We start from the raw sequence: 22,806 nt of genomic DNA on the forward strand, positions 1-22,806 counted from the left end.
TTGGAGTATCCCTAGCATTATATCATAGTTTGGAGCATCCCTAGCATTATATCATAGTTTAGAGCATCCCTAGCATTTTATCATAGTTTGGAGCATCCCTAGCATTATATCATAGTTTGGAGTATCCCTAGCATTATATCATAGTACTGTAATTTTACCATAAGTATAGTGGTATAAACAGATTTACTGTAGTCTTACCATAAGTATAATGGCATAAACAGATGTACTGTAATTTTACCATAAGTATTGTGGTATAAACAGATGTATTGTAATTTTACCATAAGTATAGTGATATAAACAGATGTATTGTAATTTTACAATAAGTATAGTGGTATACACAGATGTACTGTAATTTTACCATAAGTGTAGTGGTATAAACAGATGTACTGTAACTTTACCATAAGTATAGTGGCATAAACAGATGTACTGTAACTTTACCATGAGTATAGTGGTATAAACAGATGTACTGTAACTTTACCATGAGTATAGTGGTATAAACAGATGTACTGTAACTTTACCATGAGTATAGTGGTATAAACAGATGTACTGTAATTTTACCATAAGTATAGTGTTATAAACAGAGGTACTGTAATTTTACCATGAGTATAGTGGTATAAACAGATGTACTGTAATTTTACCATAAGTATAGTGGTATAAACAGATGTACTGTAATTTTACCACAAGTATAGTGGCATAAACAGATGTACAGTCAAACATGGATAACTCGAACTTCAAGGGACCGAGCAAAAGTGTTCGAATTATCAGAGCGTTCAAGTTATCAGAGCACTGTCACAAGTCCATATATTTACTTATTTATTAGTAGATACATGTACATATACAAACTATAATATAAATCAAAAGCACAAATGGCTTGTTTCAAATTAAATGCTTCTAATGTAAAGTTTAAAACGTTTTCATGAAAAAGTATAGAGATTTTTCTATCACTTGAGATTGGTTTGTTGTTTGAGGTGATGTTATTGCCAGGACGTTTTTCAGATTGACATTGGCAAAACTTGATCGTTGTTGAAATGCTCAAAAGAAGACATTTTTTTCTTTTGGGGTTTTACCCACGAACAATTTTGCCGTTTTTTCTTGAAGTTTATGCAGCTTACCTTACTTTACCTGGGATTCGTTAAGAGCAACACTCCGAGGCAGTTCAATTAGAAGTTTTACGAGGTTTTACGGTACATTCTATATCACTCACGCTTTTTTAATAGATACTTATTGAATGTACACACGTATTCTGTGTTTAGGTCAAACGATGAATAGTTTTTTTGTAGCTCAGACAACGTATACGTTTAATTACAAGAATTTTTAAGACGATTTAAACATTCAACATTCCGACGTTGATTTAACACGGAATCAACGTCGGAAAACTATTCATCACGGGCTAGCTGGGTTACGCCACGCACTCAAGGATTTTCGCCACGCACATACAAAACAAAAACAACATGCGATTTTTGTTTTGTATGTGCGTGGCGAAAATCCTTGCACGCGTGCCCCGGCTAGCCCGTGCTATTCATCGTATAGCAGTATAAATCAAATTTCACCAAACTTTTAGAAAAGTCGTTGACAAAAATATTTTGCCGATGGTGGTAATAACGACGCTTATGAATTACGAAAAGATGAAGTTTACCTCTATGGCTTTGAATAAAGTGATTTTCTAAAGCGATAACAACCATTTCGGTAGCCGTTGGGCAAAAAAAACAGTTCGAATTAACAGTGTTGAGTTCGAGTTATCTATAGCAATTTATCATTACGTGGGAACGGACCAAAGGAAATGTTCGAATTAACCATGTGTTCGAGCTATCCGTGAACGAGTTATCCATGTTTGGCTGTACTGTAATTTTACCACAAGTATAGTGGTATAAACAGATGTACTGTAACTTTACCATAAGTATAGTGGCATAAACAGATGTACTGTAACTTTACCATAAGTATAGTGGTATACACAGATGTACTGTAATTTTACCATAAGTGTAGTGGTATAAACAGATGTACTGTAACTTTACCATAAGTATAGTGGCATAAACAGATGTACTGCAACTTTACCATGAGTATAGTGGTATAAACAGATGTACTGTAATTTTACCATGAGTATAGTGGTATAAAAACATGTACTGTAATTTTACCATGAGTATAGTGGTATAAAAAGATGTACTGTAATTTTACCATAAGTATAGTGGTATAAACAGATGTACTGTAATTTTACCATGAGTATAGTGTTATAAACAGATGTACTGTAATTTTACCACGAGCATAGTGGTATAAACAGATGTACTGTAACTTTACCATAAGTATAGTGGTATAAACAGATGTACTGTAACTTTACCATAAGTATAGTGTTATAAACAGATGTACTGTAATTTTACAATAGGTATAGTGGTATAAACAGATGTACTGTAACTTTACCATGAGTATAGTGGTATAAACAGATGTACTGTAACTTTACCATGAGTATAGTGGTATAAAAACATGTACTGTAATTTTACCATGAGTATAGTGGTATACACAGATGTATTGTAATTTTACCACGAGCATAGTGGTATAAACAGATGTACTGTAATTTTACCATAAGTATAGTGGCATAAACAGATGTACTGTAACTTTACCATAAGTATAGTGGTATACACAGATGTACTGTAATTTTACCATAAGTGTAGTGATATAAACAGATGTACTGTAACTTTACCATAAGTATAGTGGCATAAACAGATGTACTGTAACTTTACCATAAGTATAGTGGTATACACAGATGTACTGTAATTTTACCATAAGTATAGTGGCATAAACAGATGTACTGTAACTTTACCATAAGTATAGTGGTATACACAGATGTATTGTAATTTTACCATAAGTATAGTGTTATAAACAGATGTACTGTAACTTTACCATAAGTATAGTGGCATAAACAGATGTACTGCAACTTTACCATGAGTATAGTGGTATAAAAAGATGTACTGTAACTTTACCATGAGTATAGTGTTATAAACAGAGGTACTGTAATTTTACAATAGGTATAGTGGTATAAACAGATGTACTGTAACTTTACCATGAGTATAGTGGTATAAACAGATGTACTGTAACTTTACCATGAGTATAGTGGTATAAACAGATGTACTGTAACTTTACCATGAGTATAGTGGTATAAACAGATGTACTGTAACTTTACCATGAGTATAGTGGTATAAACAGATGTACTGTAATTTTACCATAAGTATAGTGGTATAAACAGATGTACTGTAATTTTACCATAAGTATAGTGGTATAAACAGATGTACTGTAATTTTACCATAAGTATAGTGGTATAAACAGATGTACTGTAATTTTACCATAAGTATAGTGTTATAAACAGATGTACTGTAATTTTACCATAAGTATAGTGGTATAAACAGATGTACTGTAATTTTACCACAAGTATAGTGGCATAAACAGATGTACTGTAACTTTACCATAAGTATAGCGGCATAAACAGATGTACTGTAACTTTACCATGAGTATAGTGTTATAAACAGATGTACTGTAATTTTACAATAAGTATAGTGGTATAAACAGATGTACTGTAACTTTACCATGAGTATAGTGGTATAAACAGATGTACTGTAGCTTTACCATAAGTATAATGGCATAAACAGATGTACTGTAACTTTACCATAAGTATAGTGGCATAAACAGATGTACTGTAACTTTACCATGAGTATAGTGGTATAAACAGATGTACTGTAATTTTACCATAAGTATAGTGGTATAAACAGATGTACTGTAACTTTACCATGAGTATAGTGGTATAAACAGATGTACTGTAACTTTACCATAAGTATAGTGGTATAAACAGATGTACTGTAATTTTACCACAAGTATAGTGGTATAAACAGATGTACTGTAACTTTACCATAAGTATAGTGGCATAAACAGATGTACTGTAATTTTACCACAAGTATAGTGGTATAAACAGATGTACTGTAAATTTACCATAAGTATAGTGGTATAAACAGATGTAGTGTAATTTTACCATACATATAGTGGTATAAACAGATGTATTGTAATTTTACAATAAGTATAGTGGTATACACAGATGTACTGTAATTTCACCATAAGTATAGTGGTATAAACAGATGTACTGTAATTTTACCATAAGTATAGTGGTATAAACAGATGTACTGTAATTTTACCATGAGTATAGTGGTATAAAAACATGTACTGTAATTTTACCATGAGTATAGTGGTATAAAAAGATGTACTGTAATTTTAAAATGCTGTCAGTTAACTTTTAATGGAAATTTCAGAACCATGCTTGCAATTAACTGCGAGTTTGAGGTTCTGCTTCTATCAGATACATGGAGATATTCACCCTAAACCTGGCTGTTGTTCTCACTCCAGAAAAATGTTACAACCCATGATTATTCTAGATTAACTGACAGATACACTGAGGCAATCAATTAAGTTTAGAGAATAAAGTTATAGAAGTTTGCTTGTCATATACAACGAGTCCTTGTTATGTATAAACAACCTTTCAAAGTTTTCAGCCAATTAAATGCGTCCATTAAATCGGTTCACACAAATATATATACACCCGTCGGGCATAGATACTAAACCTTAATATTTAAAGAACATCGAACTGCAGGACCATACTGCGCATTAAAGCTTGTCTGATATTATCATCCATATATTTTAAATTAGCTTTGAGCCAATTACCCTACGTAGATAGGCTTTGTCTGCCTGCGCTGCCAATAACTGACAGACAATGTAATAGCTGGTTAACACTATATCGCCGTATGTGGGTGTCGTCTTCTCTGCGATTATTCGTCGACTATGTGTATCCTATGCAACACGGATACTTTGGGAAAGTTTGCAGCTGTCAAACTTTCCCGATAGCTTGCCGAGCAGCCACGACAGCCTGCGCGCCGTGTACCACTTCTGCGATAGTGACTGGTCATACTTTGTATAAGTACTTTTTACTTCATAACTTGCACTACTGCATTGTATAAGGAGAAAGCTATGCTGTGGATATTTCGCTCATGTAAACGTGAATGAATTTGTGATAGTGTGAACATAGTTATTACAGACGGTCACTAAAGTATTGCGATTAACATCAATGTATGGCGATATAATGTGAACCAGTCTTGAGATACCGAGAGCTGCGACAAAGGGGCATGAGAACTAACCTCTTCCAATAGGTGGCTGATGACAAGGAAGCCCCTTGACTGCATCATTTGCTGCTGAAGAGTGTCAGAGTTTTCCAGCAGGTCACACAGCATATCAAACAAGGTAGTGCTGCAAGTGAGGACAACTAACAATTAACATATGATGTAGGAATTCTGCAACCAATTGTACATACTGCAATCCAAATTGAAAATTTCAAATTATTTACTTCCAGTATGTCAGTGATACACACATACTGTAATGACAAGTGACATTAAATACAAATTCAACTAAAAACGTTTCAACACACTAACCACTAAAATTGAAAAGTAAAATAGCAACTTTGGTCGGTGAAAATAATGTAAGGTATATATATAAGGTATAAATGCTCTGTTATGATCTATCTGTCCTCCATATAAATGCTCTAGACGACTAGACCGTAACTACTATTTAGAGGAGAGAAGTATAACTCAAAATGTATATCTTCAAAGATGTTCAAGCTAAACTATCTCTTTTTAGTGATAAGATATCGATGTTGAAATGCTTCTTTCTAGAGATGAGATGTTTCAGCCACCAAATCTTTCCTCGCAGTTTCTCAGTTATTGACAGGTTAATGTTGAAAGGGTGCATAAATAAGGTTAGAAACTTGTGGTTTCATTGCATATCTTTAAAAAATGTTTAAGCTAGGGCTTTCGATAGCATTCTATAATGAAGATTATGTTGAAAAAAGAATTTTTTTTTAATCATTGGCTATAAGGTACAAATAAATTATGCTTTAATAAAATCGGACAATTGCAGTGCAAAAAATTAAAACAATCGTACCAGCAGTGCCCGATCATGGTATGGTAAAGTACAAGCGAAGGTTGCTGTACAGGAGGGAGAGCAGCAAAAAGATAGAAAGATAGAAGATCGGACACAATTCAGAGCATAAAAAGGATATAGCAACAGACATTTGTGAGATCACGTATTTCAGTTTTACTGATTAGCTTGTACACAATTGTACAGTTTATCAAGCTTTGATGAACTCAGAGCATGCACACGCACCTCAGGAACTACAAACTCACTTCCAAAAAAAGTCTAAGGAGTATTCACGAAGATTAAGTTTGTTATTGTTAGACTTGTAAGCAGGATGAATAAAAGACAAATTGATCTCCCAACAGTCTCTGCGTGGAACTTCTTCTGAGAAGTGACTGAAAGTATTGACTCACTAAAGTGTTTAACAAGAAAGATGCTCCTGGAAGGCTTGTAAATACATGTAGATACATAGCAAAGATGCTGCCTCACTAGCCTTCTTGATGTAGGAATAGGTGGAAGAGTAATCGGCTGATTAAAGACAAACATAAATGATGAGACTATTGAACTGAGATGCTATCAATGCTCAGAGTTATGTAATCCTAATTGTTACATAACCCTATCATTGTCAACCTAAAAGTTGCCGGAACCTCCAAAATGGTTTTTAACATGAACTTACACAAAATTCCAGTAGAACATACTTCAGAAAGTATCGGTATTTTTCTATCATTTGTGATTGTTTTTCATGTTTAAGATGATCTGACTGCCAAGATTTTTCAAGATTAAAATAAAAAAACTTAATCACAGTTGAAACGCTCAGAAAAAAATACATGCGAAAAGACATCACTAGTGGCTATCGTTGCTATAGTTGATATCAGCTACTGCATTCTAGTTGCAGCGTTTCGTGTCTTTATTCAGTCTCTTTGCAACTATTTTTAATCTTGAAACATCCTGACTGTCAGATCATCTCAAACATCAAAAATAATAGCAAATAATAGAAAAACGATACTTTTGGATAAAATCTAGTAAAATTTTGTGCAAGTTAATCTTTAAGGCTGCTTCACGCTATATGTACATGTAGTCGACAACTATAGTAGGCTGGTTCACGCTATATGTACATGTAGTCGACAACTATAGTAGGCTGGTTCACGCTATATGTACATGTAGTCGACAACTATAGTAGGCTGGTTCACGCTATATGTACATGTAGTCGACAACTATAGTAGGCTGGTTCACGCTATATGTACATGTAGTCGACAACTATAGTAGGCTGGTTCACGCTATATGTACATGTAGTCGACAACTATAGTAGGCTGGTTCACGCTATATGTACATGTAGTCGACAACTATAGTAGGCTGGTTCACGCTATATGTACATGTAGTCGACAACTATAGTAGGCTGGTTCACGCTATATGTACATGTAGTCGACAACTATAGTAGGCTGGTTCACGCTATATGTACATGTAGTCGACAACTATAGTAGGCTGGTTCACGCTATATGTACATGTAGTCGACAACTATAGTAGGCTGGTTCACGCTATATGTACATGTAGTCGACAACTATAGTAGGCTGGTTCACGCTATATGTACATGTAGTCGACAACTATAGTAGGCTGGTTCACGCTATATGTACATGTAGTCGACAACTATAGTAGGCTGGTTCACGCTATATGTACATGTAGTCGACAACTATAGTAGGCTGGTTCACGCTATATGTACATGTAGTCGACAACTATAGTAGGCTGGTTCACGCTATATGTACATGTAGTCGACAACTATAGTAGGCTGGTTTACGCTATATGTACATGTAGTCGACAACTATAGTAGGCTGGTTCACGCTATATGTACATGTAGTCGACAACTATAGTTTGTTAGCATTGTCCTCACCATGATTATTCATCGACAAGTCGTCCTTAACCGATGGCATCTTCGAAGCAACTTTAATGAGTGGAAAGTTTGCTGCTTTCAAACTTTCACGATAGTTCGCTAAGCATCCATGACATCCTGTGAAATGTACACCACTTCGGTGATGGTGGCTGACTGTCACGAACTCCTTGATTTATTTTTATGACAGTTGTCGCGACACTAGCAATTCATTGTCTTCCCGACGGCTTTGTATAATGAAAATGCTATGCCACGAAGTGTTCACTGATGAAAAAGTGAACGGCTTAGCAATAGTGTGAACATTGTTATCACCGACAATCACCGATGTATTGTGGGATTAACGCCAACATGCAGTGATACGGTGTGATCGAGCCTTTACACGGCACAAATGTACCTATTGGTGCAACAAACAATTGCCAATTTACAGCAGCCTTACGTGGCACTCGGGTATCTAACACTTGAATACCAAATAGTACTTGGTATTGTAGTACTTGAGTACTACAGACAGGTAGTACTTGGTATTGTAGTACTTGAGTACTATAGACAGGTAGTACTTGGTATTATAATACTTGACTACTATAGACAGGTAGTACTTGGTATTGTAATACTCAAGTGCTGGAGACAATGGTGTTTAATGCAGTTATAATTGCAGCAGAATGATGAACAAAGTCTGTTTAGCCATACTTACCACAGACTTCTATCCTCTTCAACAGTTTCCTCTTGGGCACAGTCCAGCTGACCAAACAGAGGGAAAAGCATCTGCAACCAATAACAGAATTGACATAATCATCGAATGATTGGAGTTACTGAAATCAGCACTGAACAGACATCAAGAACGTCTCTGATTTGGTTTAAATGAACTCAAAAGAATACTTGGTTAGTTGAGCTGACTTTGTTTTTACTGGCACAATAAATAGCTTTATCCTTATCTTGAAAAGGTAGCTAATCTGGCTGGTGTCCAGTCTACACACAAGTAAGTGCCACAAACATGGAAATATTTTCAACCGAGCTCTAATCTGCGAGTGAACAATTTATGAGTACCATAAACGGTGACAAGCAGACACTCACCTGAATGCCTCCGAGAGAGTGTAGGGCGCTGTGTAGCGAGTGAGTGATGACAGCCTTCACCCCACCCAACATCATTGCATGAGGTGCATGCATGAAAAGTGTGTGATTTCCTGTTGGTGTTGAATCGAGACAAATGTGTGTATCACATGCAACAGGGCTATACATTAGTATTATGGCATTTGTCAGCTTTCCATCATAAAGCACCTAGAACCAATGAAAAGCCTAAATGACACTAATATTGCAAGTTAGAACTGAAAAGCTGAGACAAGAACGTTTGCAAAAACTCAATGGTTGGCAAGTACAATAGCATACAATATGCTGTATAATGATATATTCCAGGTCATTGACATTGTATTTGATTGTAATGTCATTGTATTGTACTGATTGGTCATTGTATATGAGGGTAACTCTCCAATCATCACGCTGCTAATGGACCGACCAGAGGTAACACACGTATCACAGCACTAATACCCCACAGCGTCATTGAAAATCATCATTTTGTTGTAAAGAAGCATGATGGTCTACTCGATGGTAACTAGACTCATTGAGCGCGGAACTCTAAATCCTTTCTGTTTACTCACCTGCCTCTCCCTGTCAGTCACATATGAAGCAAAGCTCTCATTGTCATATATAAACTGCCCCTAAAATTTAAAACGAAGGTATAAAAAAACAGAAGAAATCTTTAGGAGACAACAAATCAGCTCACGTATAGAAGCCTTTTGCATAAGACTTAATGCAACATTCACAAACTCATATTAAGCAGCTATCCTAATATCTTGTAATTAATAACAATGTTCTTTTGTTAATATTTCACATTTTTGATGTATCCCCACAGTTGCCTTATGCTGAATTTAGCAAAATCATTAGCTTATGAATGGTATATAATCCAGCACCCTTTCAACCAATTAAGTTTACATAAACTTCTCCAGTGTGTACTGGAGTATACCTAATGATGGGCAGTTATGAAACATTGAAATGAGCAAATACAGTGGAGCTCGACATATGACATTAACTCATTCTGGTGTTGGAATCGCAAGCGAAAATGTCCAATGGAGGGGTATAGGAACCTATAGTGATTAATTAGTAAAAACTCCCCCTTGTAAAAACATCAAAATGTTATGTAGGTACTGCACTTTACCATAGTAACAATAGCTATATATTTAGTGGTTATGATCTGCAATGAAATGCAACAGTACTATGTACAGCACTGCGTGGAGTTCTTACCGTCGAGACAGACGTAGTGGCTAACCATGGGGTGATAGAGACTGGGACTGCAACACGTTTGGTACAAGCTACCAACTTCTGGGACACTACGCAACATTACATAAACTTTGAATTTACCTTAAATGAATTTAGCTTATTAAACACACACATACAGCTAAGTTTGAATATTTTATTAAAATTAACTGTAATTTAGTCATTGGCTCAAGTTTTTATTACCTGTTTTCAGCTTGGCGGTTTTTTTCGCGTTCACTACAACTTTTAGCCGGCCTTATTAGAACTTTCTTCAAATTAATTCAACAAGAAAGCCGAAGTAATGCAATTCAAATGTAAATTTCGGAGATAAATGTTTATGCTGTGTGGCGGAAAAAATGACGTAACAAAGGGTTAGAAAAACTTTGCGTTCCACATAGTAAGGGAAAAACAGGGACGCCATAACCCAAGGGTTCGCTGTAGCCAAGTGGTCCGCTGTAACCAAGGGGTCCGCTGTAGTGAAATACAGAATGTAAAATACTGGCTACAAACTAGTATTTAGGCAGCAAACATCTTTGAACAAGTCGGGTTTAATGAATGAGCCAGACAACAATTAGATAAAACAAAAAATCCAGTAGTCAGGCAATAAACCAGTTTGCAAGCACATCACATCACATTGTGCTATTCACATTGTTAGTTCAATTTTGGTTAAAAATTATTCTGTATGAGAGACTATTTATTACGTCTAAAATCACAAATAAATTGGCATTCAATTAAAATACATCGCAATAATTATCACACACTTTTTATAACTATGATCCGAATACATCTACATCCATGCATTGATTCAGCAATGATTGGGTTCCATGCTAAAATGCTAAGCAACTTTTAATATGAAAGGTTGTAGTTTATGGCCACAAAGAAAATGGTTGCGGATTTCATTTAATGATTCTAGGTGAACGGTTAATGCTACTGAGCAGTGTGTATCAAAGACTCGAATGTTTAGGATAACAGGTGAAAGGGCTAGTTAACTATGAATGAGGTTGTTTTCCTCATGATATTACTATATCCTGACACTTTATTTTAGACAAGGCAACAGCAATGATCCAGGATGTTTACTAATCCTGGCTAACTATTGCACTCCTCATTATAGCCATGTTATTATTATAGGAGTTATATGAAAACAAATAAATAGTTGCCTCACCCTGCTATCACATGCAATTTCAATGCAACGACGACAATTTGCAATGTCTTCGACGACGCAAACAGTTTCGCCTCAACTAACGCACTCTAAATCTACCATACCTATCGCTACCTATCGCTACCTATCGCTACCTATCGCTACCTATCGCTACCTATCGCCCATCCATATCGCAACTTTCATGCTCCTTAGTTCGCTCACTAAAATTTTCAATTTTTATCTGTAATCAGTGTGTTGACTAAACTATATCTGTCATAGTGCTTTTAGTATAAATATTAATATATGTTGCTTTAGAAACAGTAACGGATAAAATTTGATGAGGACCTCTGCTTAAAACAGCAGCTGGAGTTGTCATTAATTAATTCTAAGGAGCTCTATAGGTGACAGTACACCTATAAGATGTACACTTATAAACAAAAGAGTACATGCCAACTATATTATATTCAACAGAGTAAGTGTACAGAAAGACATTTGAAAGACATGCGGCGTGTTGAACAAGAAAACTGTGAGTACCTTGTATGCAGGTCCGAGTTTGTAGAGAGCCTCTACAGTTGGTGTAGTCAGGGCATCATTGAACATGTATATTGTTGACATTTCTCCGCAGAATGAGTGTTCGGAGGAGAGACGAGGTCCGGCGCCAATGTAGCAATTGTCAAAGTTCTAAAAGACAAAATAGTTGCCACAAGTAAACCTTGAAGAACTAAATATATAATAACCTACCTGTACATCGGAGTATTTACCAAGTAATATATGAGTGAAACACGTTAACAAGTGATGTAACAGTAGCACATGTTAACAAGTGATGTAACAGTAGCACATGTTAACAAGTGATGAAACAGTAGCACATGTTAACAAGTGATGTAACAGTAGCACATGTTAACAAGTGATGTAACAGTAGCACATGTTAACAAGTGATGTATGAGGAACATATGTTAACAAGGGCATATTGAATTTAAAGTAACGGCAATATAGCAGAGAAGTTGAGCTATCTATAACACAAGCACATTTTTCTTATATAAGACTTACCTCTGAGACAGTGACGTACCATGACATATCCAAAGTGCTCACCAACTCTCCATTTACATAGCAACGAATGAGGCTTGTCTTCCACCGGTTGTACACATAAGCAAGACACACATGGTGCCACTGTAACAATATCAAATGCTGGCATGCACCAAGCTCTACATGAGAAATACTAAACACACTTAAAATCATCATTACAGAGAATGAATAAAGTTATTACAATATTGCCGCTGGAAGTATTGCAAAGTCAGACAAGGTGTTAAATTGAAATGACAATATAAACTTTAGACAGACTTTTATAAAAAAATTATATTGTTCGCATCGCATGAAAAGATTCAAAGCAAAGAGTTCCGTGATAACAAACTATCTTTATTAAACTTCCCATGGAGATAGCCAGAAAGGAGCATCTTTAAATCATTGTGTGACGGCAAGCTACCAATATAGGTCTGCTTTTAATGATCTTCTACTTTGACATACATTGATGAAATACTTTGTTGGGAGGTACAGACCTTCACTTCATTACGCTGACCTAATCATGAGTTGACTTATTTGCACCTGCAGAACCGGATGCTTGCAAGATCATCATGCTATGGCCAGGCCTATGAGCGCAACTCATAAGAACCAGTATTTACAGACCACTCTTAGTGCATGCCATTCAGCTACCGTCAGTATAGTTGAACCAAGTCAGAACTACTAGTGATACACACTATTCAGCTACCATCAGTATAGTTGAACCGAGTCAGAACTGCTAGTGATACACACTATTCAGATACTATCAGTATAGTTGAACCGAGTCAGAACTGCTATTGATACACACTATTCAGCTACTATCAGTATAGTTGACCCAAGTAAGAACTACTAGTGATACACACTATTCAGCTACCATCAGTATAGTTGAACCAAGTCAGAACTACTAGTGATACACATCATTCAGCTACCAACAGTATAGTTGAACCGAGTCAGAACTGCTAGTGATACACATCATTCAGCTACCAACAGTATAGTTGAACCGAGTCAGAACTGCTAGTGATACACATCATTCAGCTACTATCAGTATAGTTGAACCAAGTCAGAACTGCTAGTGATACACACCATTCAGCTACTATCAGTATAGTTGAACCAAGTCAGAACTGCTAGTGATACACACTATTCAGATACCATCAGTATAGTTGAACCAAGTTAGAACTACTAGTGATACACATCATTCAGCTACCAACAGTATAGTTGAACCAAGTCAGAACTGTTATTGATACACACTATTCAGCTACTATCAGTATAGTTGACCCAAGTAAGAACTACTAGTGATACACACTATTCAGCTACCATCAGTATAGTTGAACCAAGTCAGAACTGCTAGTGATACACACTATTCAGATACCATCAGTATAGTTGAACCAAGTCAGAACTGTTAGTGATACACACTATTCAGCTACTATCAGTATAGTTGACCCAAGTTAGAACTGCTAGTGATACACACCATTCAGGTACCAACAATATAGTTGAACCAAGTCAGAACTGTTAGTGATACAGACACCAGAGAGACAAATGGCCAACGTTGTTACTCTTTACACTGAGACACAGTTCTGTCAACAGTCGCAGACATGACAAACCAACCACCTTCGGCATTAACCGAGAGATCAGAGCAAGCTGGTCAGCTATAATGATGTCTTTACTCGCGTGAAGACATCATTGAGTAAGCGGCGTGTAGACTAGCGCGCATGTACAAGTGCGCTAGTGCACCGGTATCGGAGATCAATAAAACTACTACACCAAATTACAGAGTAAGATGTCCATCCAATTAAAGTGAGTGGATTTACTCATGACCAACTTGTAAAAGGAATGAAAAGCAATTCAGTTATAATATATAGGTAATCAAAAGTTCATACACGAGTAAAAACTGACTTGCATTGGTAGTAGCTTTGCGTTGAAAATGCTTATGCATTAAATAGTTCCAAACCTTTCTTGGTTCAAAATCGAAGTTGATGCTTGCTTGGAAGGTTTTTCCTGGTCCTTTGAAGGATGAGAGAACAAGCACACTTCCTAGGAAATGAGCAGAGTAACCAATGCCAGCCTTGGTCTGGAAGCTGAAATAAACCGGATACCGAGCTAAATACATGTCCACAAACAAACAACTTTACCTAAAATATACAACGGCCACGTTTTTATTGTTGGAGAAAATACGGATTTCCTGTGATGTCACAAAAACCTTCCACATATTTTAGCAAGCATAGAGGGTATTCATATGTGATAACAAGAACAAATCCAAAAAGCATTGTGGTGTAGCTTGGCATTTGTTGACAAAACAGTTAAGGAAGTATTATGAATTTATGATGTGGCAAATCCTTTGCGTTTCTTGGCGACGTACTAAACAGGAAATCTTTAGGAAGCTTGTTTTTCTTACCATAATCTGAGATCTCTAGCTAACCAATATAATAGCTAACCAATAGGGTAACAACTAATATTTCTTCTGGTTAAATGAAGCAACCTCATCCTCCAGTTTGGCAATGAGGAAATTTCAACATACTTTCGAAAACAACATCTTGTAGCATAATCAGGTTACAGTTTTTGAAAGATTGCGTGACATAGCATGGAATCCCACCAAGTTTGGCCCATCAAGAGGAAAAAATTCATGTCTGCTTCAGGGGAGATATCTAAGAATATCACCAAGTTTCCATGACACAGACTTGTAGTTGTCTGCACTTGTTGAGTTACCATGTGATAAGTGTTTCAATGGACATTCCCATGTTGTAGATTAACACGACCGTTTTGTAAAAAAATATCAGGATTTCTATACCAGAGTTCACAGCGGCGCATTACGAATTATTCAAATCAGAGATGCTCCAATTCTAATTTCACCTAATTTAAATTTCTAATTTCAATACCCTAGTATGCCCTAAAGGAAAATCTAGCAAGAAACTCATGACCTTCACTCAGCTGAGGCCAATTTGTGTAGTCAGTGTGTGTAACCACAGCAAATATCTTCATTGTGCTTCAGCTATGTATTTCGACGGTGTGTGTGTAGGCCTTCGTAGGTGGTTTCATAAAAGAGTAATACAATTGCTCAACAGCACTGTCTAACTGAACATAATGAATCACTGGTGCTTAGGATATTTTTTAGAGATGCCCCGATTCTAAATTCACCGGCTGATTCAGATACCGATCCGATATACCGATTCTTATTGAAAAATAATCCGATTCAGAGCTTTTGAGTTGCATAGATAATTGTTAGTTTTATTATGCAAATATAAATATAATGCAAAGAAAATATAAATATTGATGTATTTATTTGTTTGTATTAATGGAAAAAAGATATATATGTATATATATTCACATACTGACATACCGTGCATCTAGTAACAAATCAGTCCATGTTTCTTGTCATTTGTTATTAAAAATGGTAATTACTGTTAGCGGTACAGCTTTTTTGTGATAATGAAGTCTCTCATCTATTGCTGAACGAACTGCTGCGCCTGTACAAGTTTAGAGCAAATCAATGTTTCTTTTAATTATCGTTAGTGATTCTATTCTCTATGAGACGTCTCTATTTTCTATCACTATCGATGTAGCCAGTCGTACTGAAGAAGCACTCACTTGCTACAGATGATGGAGGACAGGCTAAATACGGATAAGCCACTGAGGTTATTTTATGCCATACAAACGACACAATATATCGTCAGGATCAAGAGAGAGATAGATAACTATGCATCGACAGCTCAAATTACTTTCGTAATGCTAGTAAATAGAAATATTACACCGCATTCTTGTTTCTCATCATTGTTCTCTTGTTCGCGATTGGCTGCAATAAATCATATCGCTGTAATTGGGAAATACCGCACTTTGTGATTACATCCTGACTAAAGCCAAAAGATTGTGTGGATATTTATCAGACTATAGCCATGAAATAGATTGTGTGACAGGCCTGGAATTCATTAGGTAAGAATAAGGAACTTGCAGATGATGATTTTTTTATTAGTGTAGCAGGCTGAAATACGGTTTTCTGCTAAATAGTTGATCTGTAAAAAGTATCTGAAGTTTCCGATTTTTTAAGAAAAGATCGGCCGACACCGACTCAGATACTTAACACCCATATCGACACCGATACCGATATTAAAATCGGGGCAACACCAATTCAAATCAAAATAAGAACAACTGAAGTGTGGAAAATGTTACAAATGGAATAACTTGCGCGACATTTTTTAGTGCATCATTGAAAAGTACCATGCCCATCTTAAGCAGGCGTGAAACATTTGGTGAAAATTTGCACGCAGCAAAACTAACTCAACTTGCGAATTTTTGCCGCCTTCATCTTGCAGATGGCCCAAACTTGCGGACTAACCGCATCATGAAGCCACAGTGTGTCAGAAAACAATGATCCTAAGTAATGGGTGGGACAATATGCTACTAGCATACAAAACCAGATACAATTCGCCTACCAAAAGACAAAAGGTTTCTCCTGATCAACGGAAACTCCGGCGAAGGGATCAAGGCAGAGCCAAGTAGAAAAAGACCAACCCAGAGCATACGGCCATTTCTGGGGACACATCGGGGGGAGGGCAATCGCTGCTTGAGCGCTGCCTGGAAAACTGAAGAACTCATCTGGTCCATGCCTGGTCGGCATTTGCTGCAGTACCTAAATCAAGATTGCATAGACCTAAAATATCTGGAATGAAAGTCTAGGCAAATTGTTATTTAAAATGAGGTTAATTAATATTCAATTGTGCATTCATAAAATACTACCCTAGGACACTTATATTTTGCTAGTATTTAGTTTCGTGAGTAGAATACTGAGTAAAATTTTACTGCAACTTAATTTTGCAGCTATGATGAGTGCGAAAATATACTGATGTGAAAATAAATGCAGTGGAACAAACATAATTAGATTCCTCAGGTTCAGTTCACCGCAGGCCTGTATTCACTGGTTGCAAGTTGGGGCGGCTAATGTTAGGCGACTAGTTATGAACACCTGGGGGTGTTGAGGGGGCGCTGTAAGCCCCCAACAGGTTTTTCTTATGTAGGGCCTTAGGCGGGCCTCTCGTGTGAAGTTTTACAAAATTTTATCGGAAAGTATCAACACTTTTCTATTTTTTGAGATTTGTTTTGTTTTAGGTGATGTGACTGACAGGACGTTTTTAAATTAAAATAGGCAAAACTTGACCGCAGTTAAAACGCTCAGAAAAAAACATCTTTTTCTTTTGAGCTTTTTAACAAACATCAATTTTGCCAATTTTATTTTAAGTTCATACGGAAGTTTCCACGCTTTTGATGAGACATGGCCAAGCGGATGTTTGGTAAAACTTGATATTTTGCAAACCTTTATAAAGGTCGTTAACAAGAATATTTTGCCACTGATGATGATAATAATGACGCCTAAGAACTACTAAAAGTTGATGTTTGTCTCTATGGCTTCGAATAAAGTGATATTCTACAGCGATAAAAACCGTCTCCATAGCCGTTGGACAAATAACTTTTCGAATAAATGATGTTGCGGTCCAGTTATCCGAAGCAATTTATCATTGCGTGGGAACAGACTTAACAAATTCGTTCGAGTTGACCTTGCGTTTGAGATGAAATGTTACATTTTATCCGAGGGCGAGTTATCCGAGTTTGACTTTACTTAGCCGCCGAACGTTCCCAAAAAGTTGGGATGGCTCAGCCAGCTGCCCCAGGGAATAACTTTCAAAAATTTCATTTTGGGACTAGTTTGTAATTGTGAACCGCAGGTAGAATGGTGTGGGCGAGGTCGATAATGCAATTTGATTGCTTGCTGCCATTTGTTTCTTGGACTATCAATAAACAAAGCTATTTAATCTCGCGTTTTCGCTCGTTCGTTATGATAGTTTAGTTTCACACATGAAATTTTCGCGATAGGATGACTACACGAAAGCGCGAAAGTTAGATGAGGCGAAATATAAGTGTCCTAGGGTAGTATTTTGTGAATGCACAATTGAATATTAATTAACCTCATTTTAAATATTCCAAATGCTCATTTTAACCAAAATAAAATAATGAAGTAAGTCCAATTTCTCACTATATATGTTTGCGTGAAGTCTTACATAGGCAGCAAAACAACTTGGTGGTCAGCAGCATTTGAATAGCAATAATACAAGAGACAGACTAAGGAAGGCAAGACTGGATTTGAATGCACATCAATCATATTATTACTGTGTATATTTGTGAAATGCTCAAGTCGCCTCTGAAGAATTTCTAAAGACCTAGAAGTGCTTCTGAGAACAATTAAAAATAACTATCATTGGCCAAACCATTTATAGCATTTACTGATCACGAGATTGCCTCGAGTGGATTTGACTAGCCAGTGCAGTAACTATAGGAAGCTCAATTTGAGTGCTACTCTATACTCATATTACACTAACATTACTGTAGTAGAACTAGTAGTAATAAGTACTACTATTAGTAGTAAGTACTACTACTACTAATGTACACTAATTTTAGTTGCACCACTACTAGCAGATCACAAGTGCTAATGCTACACGAAAGACACAAGAGAGTGAAAGGTGTAGTAAGTTAGACCGACCTTAAGGAGTTTAGGGGCAGACTGTGGCCACTCATTGTCAACTGCCTTCAGCTTTGTGAAGAGTAACTGGAGCTCAGCAACGGTGATGCTGTAGCCAGTCAAGACTGTCATCATGTCCATTAGCAAATCTTAAATGAGATTGTTCATTAGTGAGTTACGAAACCCGATATGCTCGTAATAATGCAGAGTTTGCTTTAAGTAGCGCCTAGGATATAAGCCAGCTGCCCTACTATCCGCTTGAAAGTAATAGTGAAAGGACTAGTAAATATGCTACGGCAAAATCATTATTATTAACGGGGGGGGGGGGGGGGGGGGGGGGGGGGGGGATATGCAGTAATGACACCAAAGCTAAGTTTCTTCTTTTCTCTCATAAACATATAAAATTCAATCAGCTGTTGGCAACAAGGATACTTTCAGATTTCCTGCGCATGAAAAAATACCAATCGTTGAATTGAGCAAGCGACACACATTAATTTAGTCTTATCCAGATCTATAAACTTGTAGTTATCTTCTCCATGCCAATTCTGGCATAAGTGACCTACCTACACAGTAATTACACAAGAATAAGCTAATAAAACAATGATAGCTTATATCAAAAACGTATATTATAAGCCAATCATTTGGTTGCCATATAGCAAAAAAGTTATAAAGATCTCAGGTTTGCCTTTGCTGATGCATCAGCTTGCAAGCTCGGAGCCACTGTTGATGCACCCTATCTGCCTCCGTAATTGTCTACCACAACAAAGTCAAAGGATACTGTACTTTTCCTAAAATTGCTACGAGAACACGAATGGAATCAAAACAAGTACTACAATCAACAACTTCCTATGTGTAAGGAATCAAAAAGCACCCATTTCCTGCAAAATTGCAATTGCAACTTATTTGAAAATTCAGCATTTTGTCATTTGACCTATTTACAGAAAACAACTGCTCCAATGAAAGAACAAGCATACTATCACTAGTTCTATTAGAAGTGTATAAGTTTTGAACGTGCAATCCTGTTTCTCACAACGTATCCTACCAACTTGACAAAAAAAGGACTAAATGTGATAGCTAAGATGGAAAGACTTCCATTCAACACACGCAATTGTCTGCAATGTAAGGGACAGGCTCTGCAGCACCAAAGCAAATACATGTATATCAATCTTCATTTCTTGTTACCAACTAGTCAAGCATAAATAAAGGGCCTGTGAAGTGTGAGGGAAGCGATGGTCAAAGAAAAATAGAAACCTAATGATGTGACTTGCCTCCAATCATAGGGCTGCTGTCGTTAATGTGGAGCAGGATAAACTGAATGAAATTGCTTTCTGTGAATGCTAGGAGATTCCTTCTGCTCTTCCTCAAGATGCCGCTCACCATACTCCATATCTCTGCCTGGAGTACAACTAGTGTCATGTAAAAAACGCAATCGCTAAGATAACAACTTGACTATCATTAGTCTATCCAAAAAAGGATAGCCTATTTTTGGGCTATCCTTTTTGTGCTGAAACAATAAAACAGGCAATTGAAGGTTGAAGTAAAAGAGGTAAGGCTGACACGTATTAAATGTCAATAGCCATAACAGAGATAACTCAGTCTTGTCCAAGAACTTGTTGATATAAGGATCCTACTATCATTATATTAACAACAATATGACATCATATTATATGAACTTGTTAATATAATTGTCATTATCATTGTTGGCTCTATTTGGCCATATTGAAGCACATTTTAAAAAATGAGTGTGCTGACTCTGTTCGGCTAGCTTGTGGCATAGTTATTGCAATTGTTACTAACACCGAGTAAACTAAAACATCAAGGAAATCAGCTGTCCATTTAAAAACCATAGCAGAGGGTTGAATTACTAGGTTAAACGCCTAGAACGAAAACCTTTGTGATAACAGCTCTATTAATATTATCTCATAAACTGCAAATTAAAAAAAAAACAAAAAAAAGGTTTCAAAGAGGAAATAATCAAAAGCTACCTAGGTTGATGACATCGGTTTAGATTATATATTATGCAGTAAAGTGCATAAAATTGTTGTGAGATAATGCAACAGAACCTAACACTTTCAGTACCGTAATACTAGGCTCTCAACATCTCCCAACATGTACCAACGACTTGAAAAAATAGCTAAGGATGTGCAAAGGGAAAAAATAGTGCCAAGGAAGGTCTATGTGTTATAATTTCCTATCAATGCACAGCTGAAATTTCCCCATTTTATTGGGTTTAGTCACTAGACCATTAACAATTACCCCCACTGTCATACACCTAACTTCCTTGTAGAACTCATTTTTAGCAACTATTGTAAGCGAAATCTTTTGGCGAAACAACATTTGAATAGAATTAAAATAGTTCAGTGCAGACTATCTCATCTAACAATAACTCAAAACTTTCTTCTTAAAAATACTAAAGGGAAATTCTGACAACTTTTGAAATTTCCTGTCTAACTGAAGAATAAATTTTGAAACTCATAACGAGTTCAAGCGCTGATTTAAAGAACCTACCAAAGAGACAACAACCTATAAACAGAAAAGACAGGAAAACCTGATATGTCGTCCCTAAAAGCCAGTTCATTTTAAGGAAGAGACAGTTGCCCATCTAAAAAATTGACAATATAGCCATTGGACCCCTAGATGTCCCTATGATGTATACCTCCTATAACGTGAATTCAAGATAACATAAAAGATTTGTATGAAGTTGTTGCTTTGTACTACATAAAAAATTCCATATAACGTAAAGTATCAAGTCTAACGAGTTTTTAAATTCGATTTGAATGTTGATCTATCTCGCCGATCTTACGATAAAAAAACAATGTGTGTGTAGCGTTATATCGATTATATATACTACTTCCATGACATTCTACATAGATCGTCAGATCGTCGGTAGCTGCCCTATTGTGCATAAATATTTAGAGGCGATCGAGTGTTACAGCGTCAGTCGACCAATCTTCACGAGTTGGAGTATCATCAGAGGTTCTATTTTATCCTAACCTTGACCTCTGGGTACAGATAGACAACCAACAGATATTACTGGTTTTTTATAGGAAAAAGTTTTTTGCTTTATTGTAGGCGTATAAAATATTTGTTATTAGTTTTACTTTGCAGAATAGACATTGCTGTTTAGAAAAAATAAGAAAATCATTGAAAATGAACGCCGAATATGTGCGTTCCCCATCAATTTTTTGTAAAATTAACGCAATCATGGTCTCTAAAACCAGTGAGATTGATCAGAAAAAGGAGAAAAGTTGTCAATGCAAACCAATAATACGGCAGTTACGGTACAGCCTACAAACCAAAAAAGGTGAGTCAAGTTTTTCCTTTTTGTATGACCAAAGGGGTGAGTTTAGACAATCTTGAACAGATTACACACTTTGCATGTATTTTACTGTTCTTATGTTATAAAATCCCTACAACGTAAATGTTCTTGGAACAGATTATTTACGTTGTGGGAGCGTCTGCTGTTTTGTGCTCTTGGTACCGCCATTGACTGGTATATATAACATTGAGAGTGTTAACTCATTACCACAACAGACAAACATAAAAACTTGATACTTTCAAAAGCTGTACACTAATTTTGTGCCTGAAAACAAAAGGAAAACATCTGAAAATAAAACTAGAATGGATGTGATTAGTGAATATCGTGTATAAACTGTAAGGCATGATAATGATGCATGACATACCTATTCTCATTGCATGCCAAGAGGACAACTAATTGAATGATCTTAACTATTCTATGGTTGTAGCAATAGAGCTGCTAGTTCTCTAGTCACTCTTACAGTTAGTGAGGATTATACTAGTAGTCTAACCACTTTATGGTGATAGCAATGACATTCCTAGTTTTCTATCTATTTTATGGTGGTAAAAACAGACATTGCCTCTAAAAGAAGTCCTTATGACGTCATTGCTTATACAACTTATAAAATCACTTTGCACTGCTTTGCTTAACTAGCAGGTATACTAGTCCCAATGTCCAGGCTATAAATTTAC

The 22,806-nt window shown here is 36.3% G+C and overlaps 1 protein-coding gene across 1 annotated transcript in view; it reads right to left on the reverse strand.

Annotated features, from left to right (window-relative positions):
* LOC137406527 (lipopolysaccharide-responsive and beige-like anchor protein) overlaps positions 1 to 22,806 on the reverse strand; it is a 102,537-nt gene that overhangs the window by 77,311 nt on the left and 2,420 nt on the right. The window contains exons 3-12 of the mRNA XM_068093116.1: positions 20,085 to 20,211; positions 18,838 to 18,965; positions 16,739 to 16,935; positions 14,263 to 14,389; positions 12,309 to 12,428; positions 11,796 to 11,942; positions 9,469 to 9,528; positions 8,888 to 9,091; positions 8,508 to 8,578; positions 5,166 to 5,274 (exon numbers count right to left, since the gene is read on the reverse strand). Of these exons, the coding sequence (XP_067949217.1) occupies positions 5,166 to 5,274; positions 8,508 to 8,578; positions 8,888 to 9,091; positions 9,469 to 9,528; positions 11,796 to 11,942; positions 12,309 to 12,428; positions 14,263 to 14,389; positions 16,739 to 16,935; positions 18,838 to 18,965; positions 20,085 to 20,211 (1,290 nt within the window). The remainder of the gene's footprint in view (positions 1 to 5,165; positions 5,275 to 8,507; positions 8,579 to 8,887; positions 9,092 to 9,468; positions 9,529 to 11,795; positions 11,943 to 12,308; positions 12,429 to 14,262; positions 14,390 to 16,738; positions 16,936 to 18,837; positions 18,966 to 20,084; positions 20,212 to 22,806) is intronic.

The sequence above is a fragment of the Watersipora subatra genome, chromosome 10 (genome assembly GCF_963576615.1).
Source record: "Watersipora subatra chromosome 10, tzWatSuba1.1, whole genome shotgun sequence".
Lineage (NCBI taxonomy): Eukaryota > Metazoa > Bryozoa > Gymnolaemata > Cheilostomatida > Watersiporidae > Watersipora > Watersipora subatra.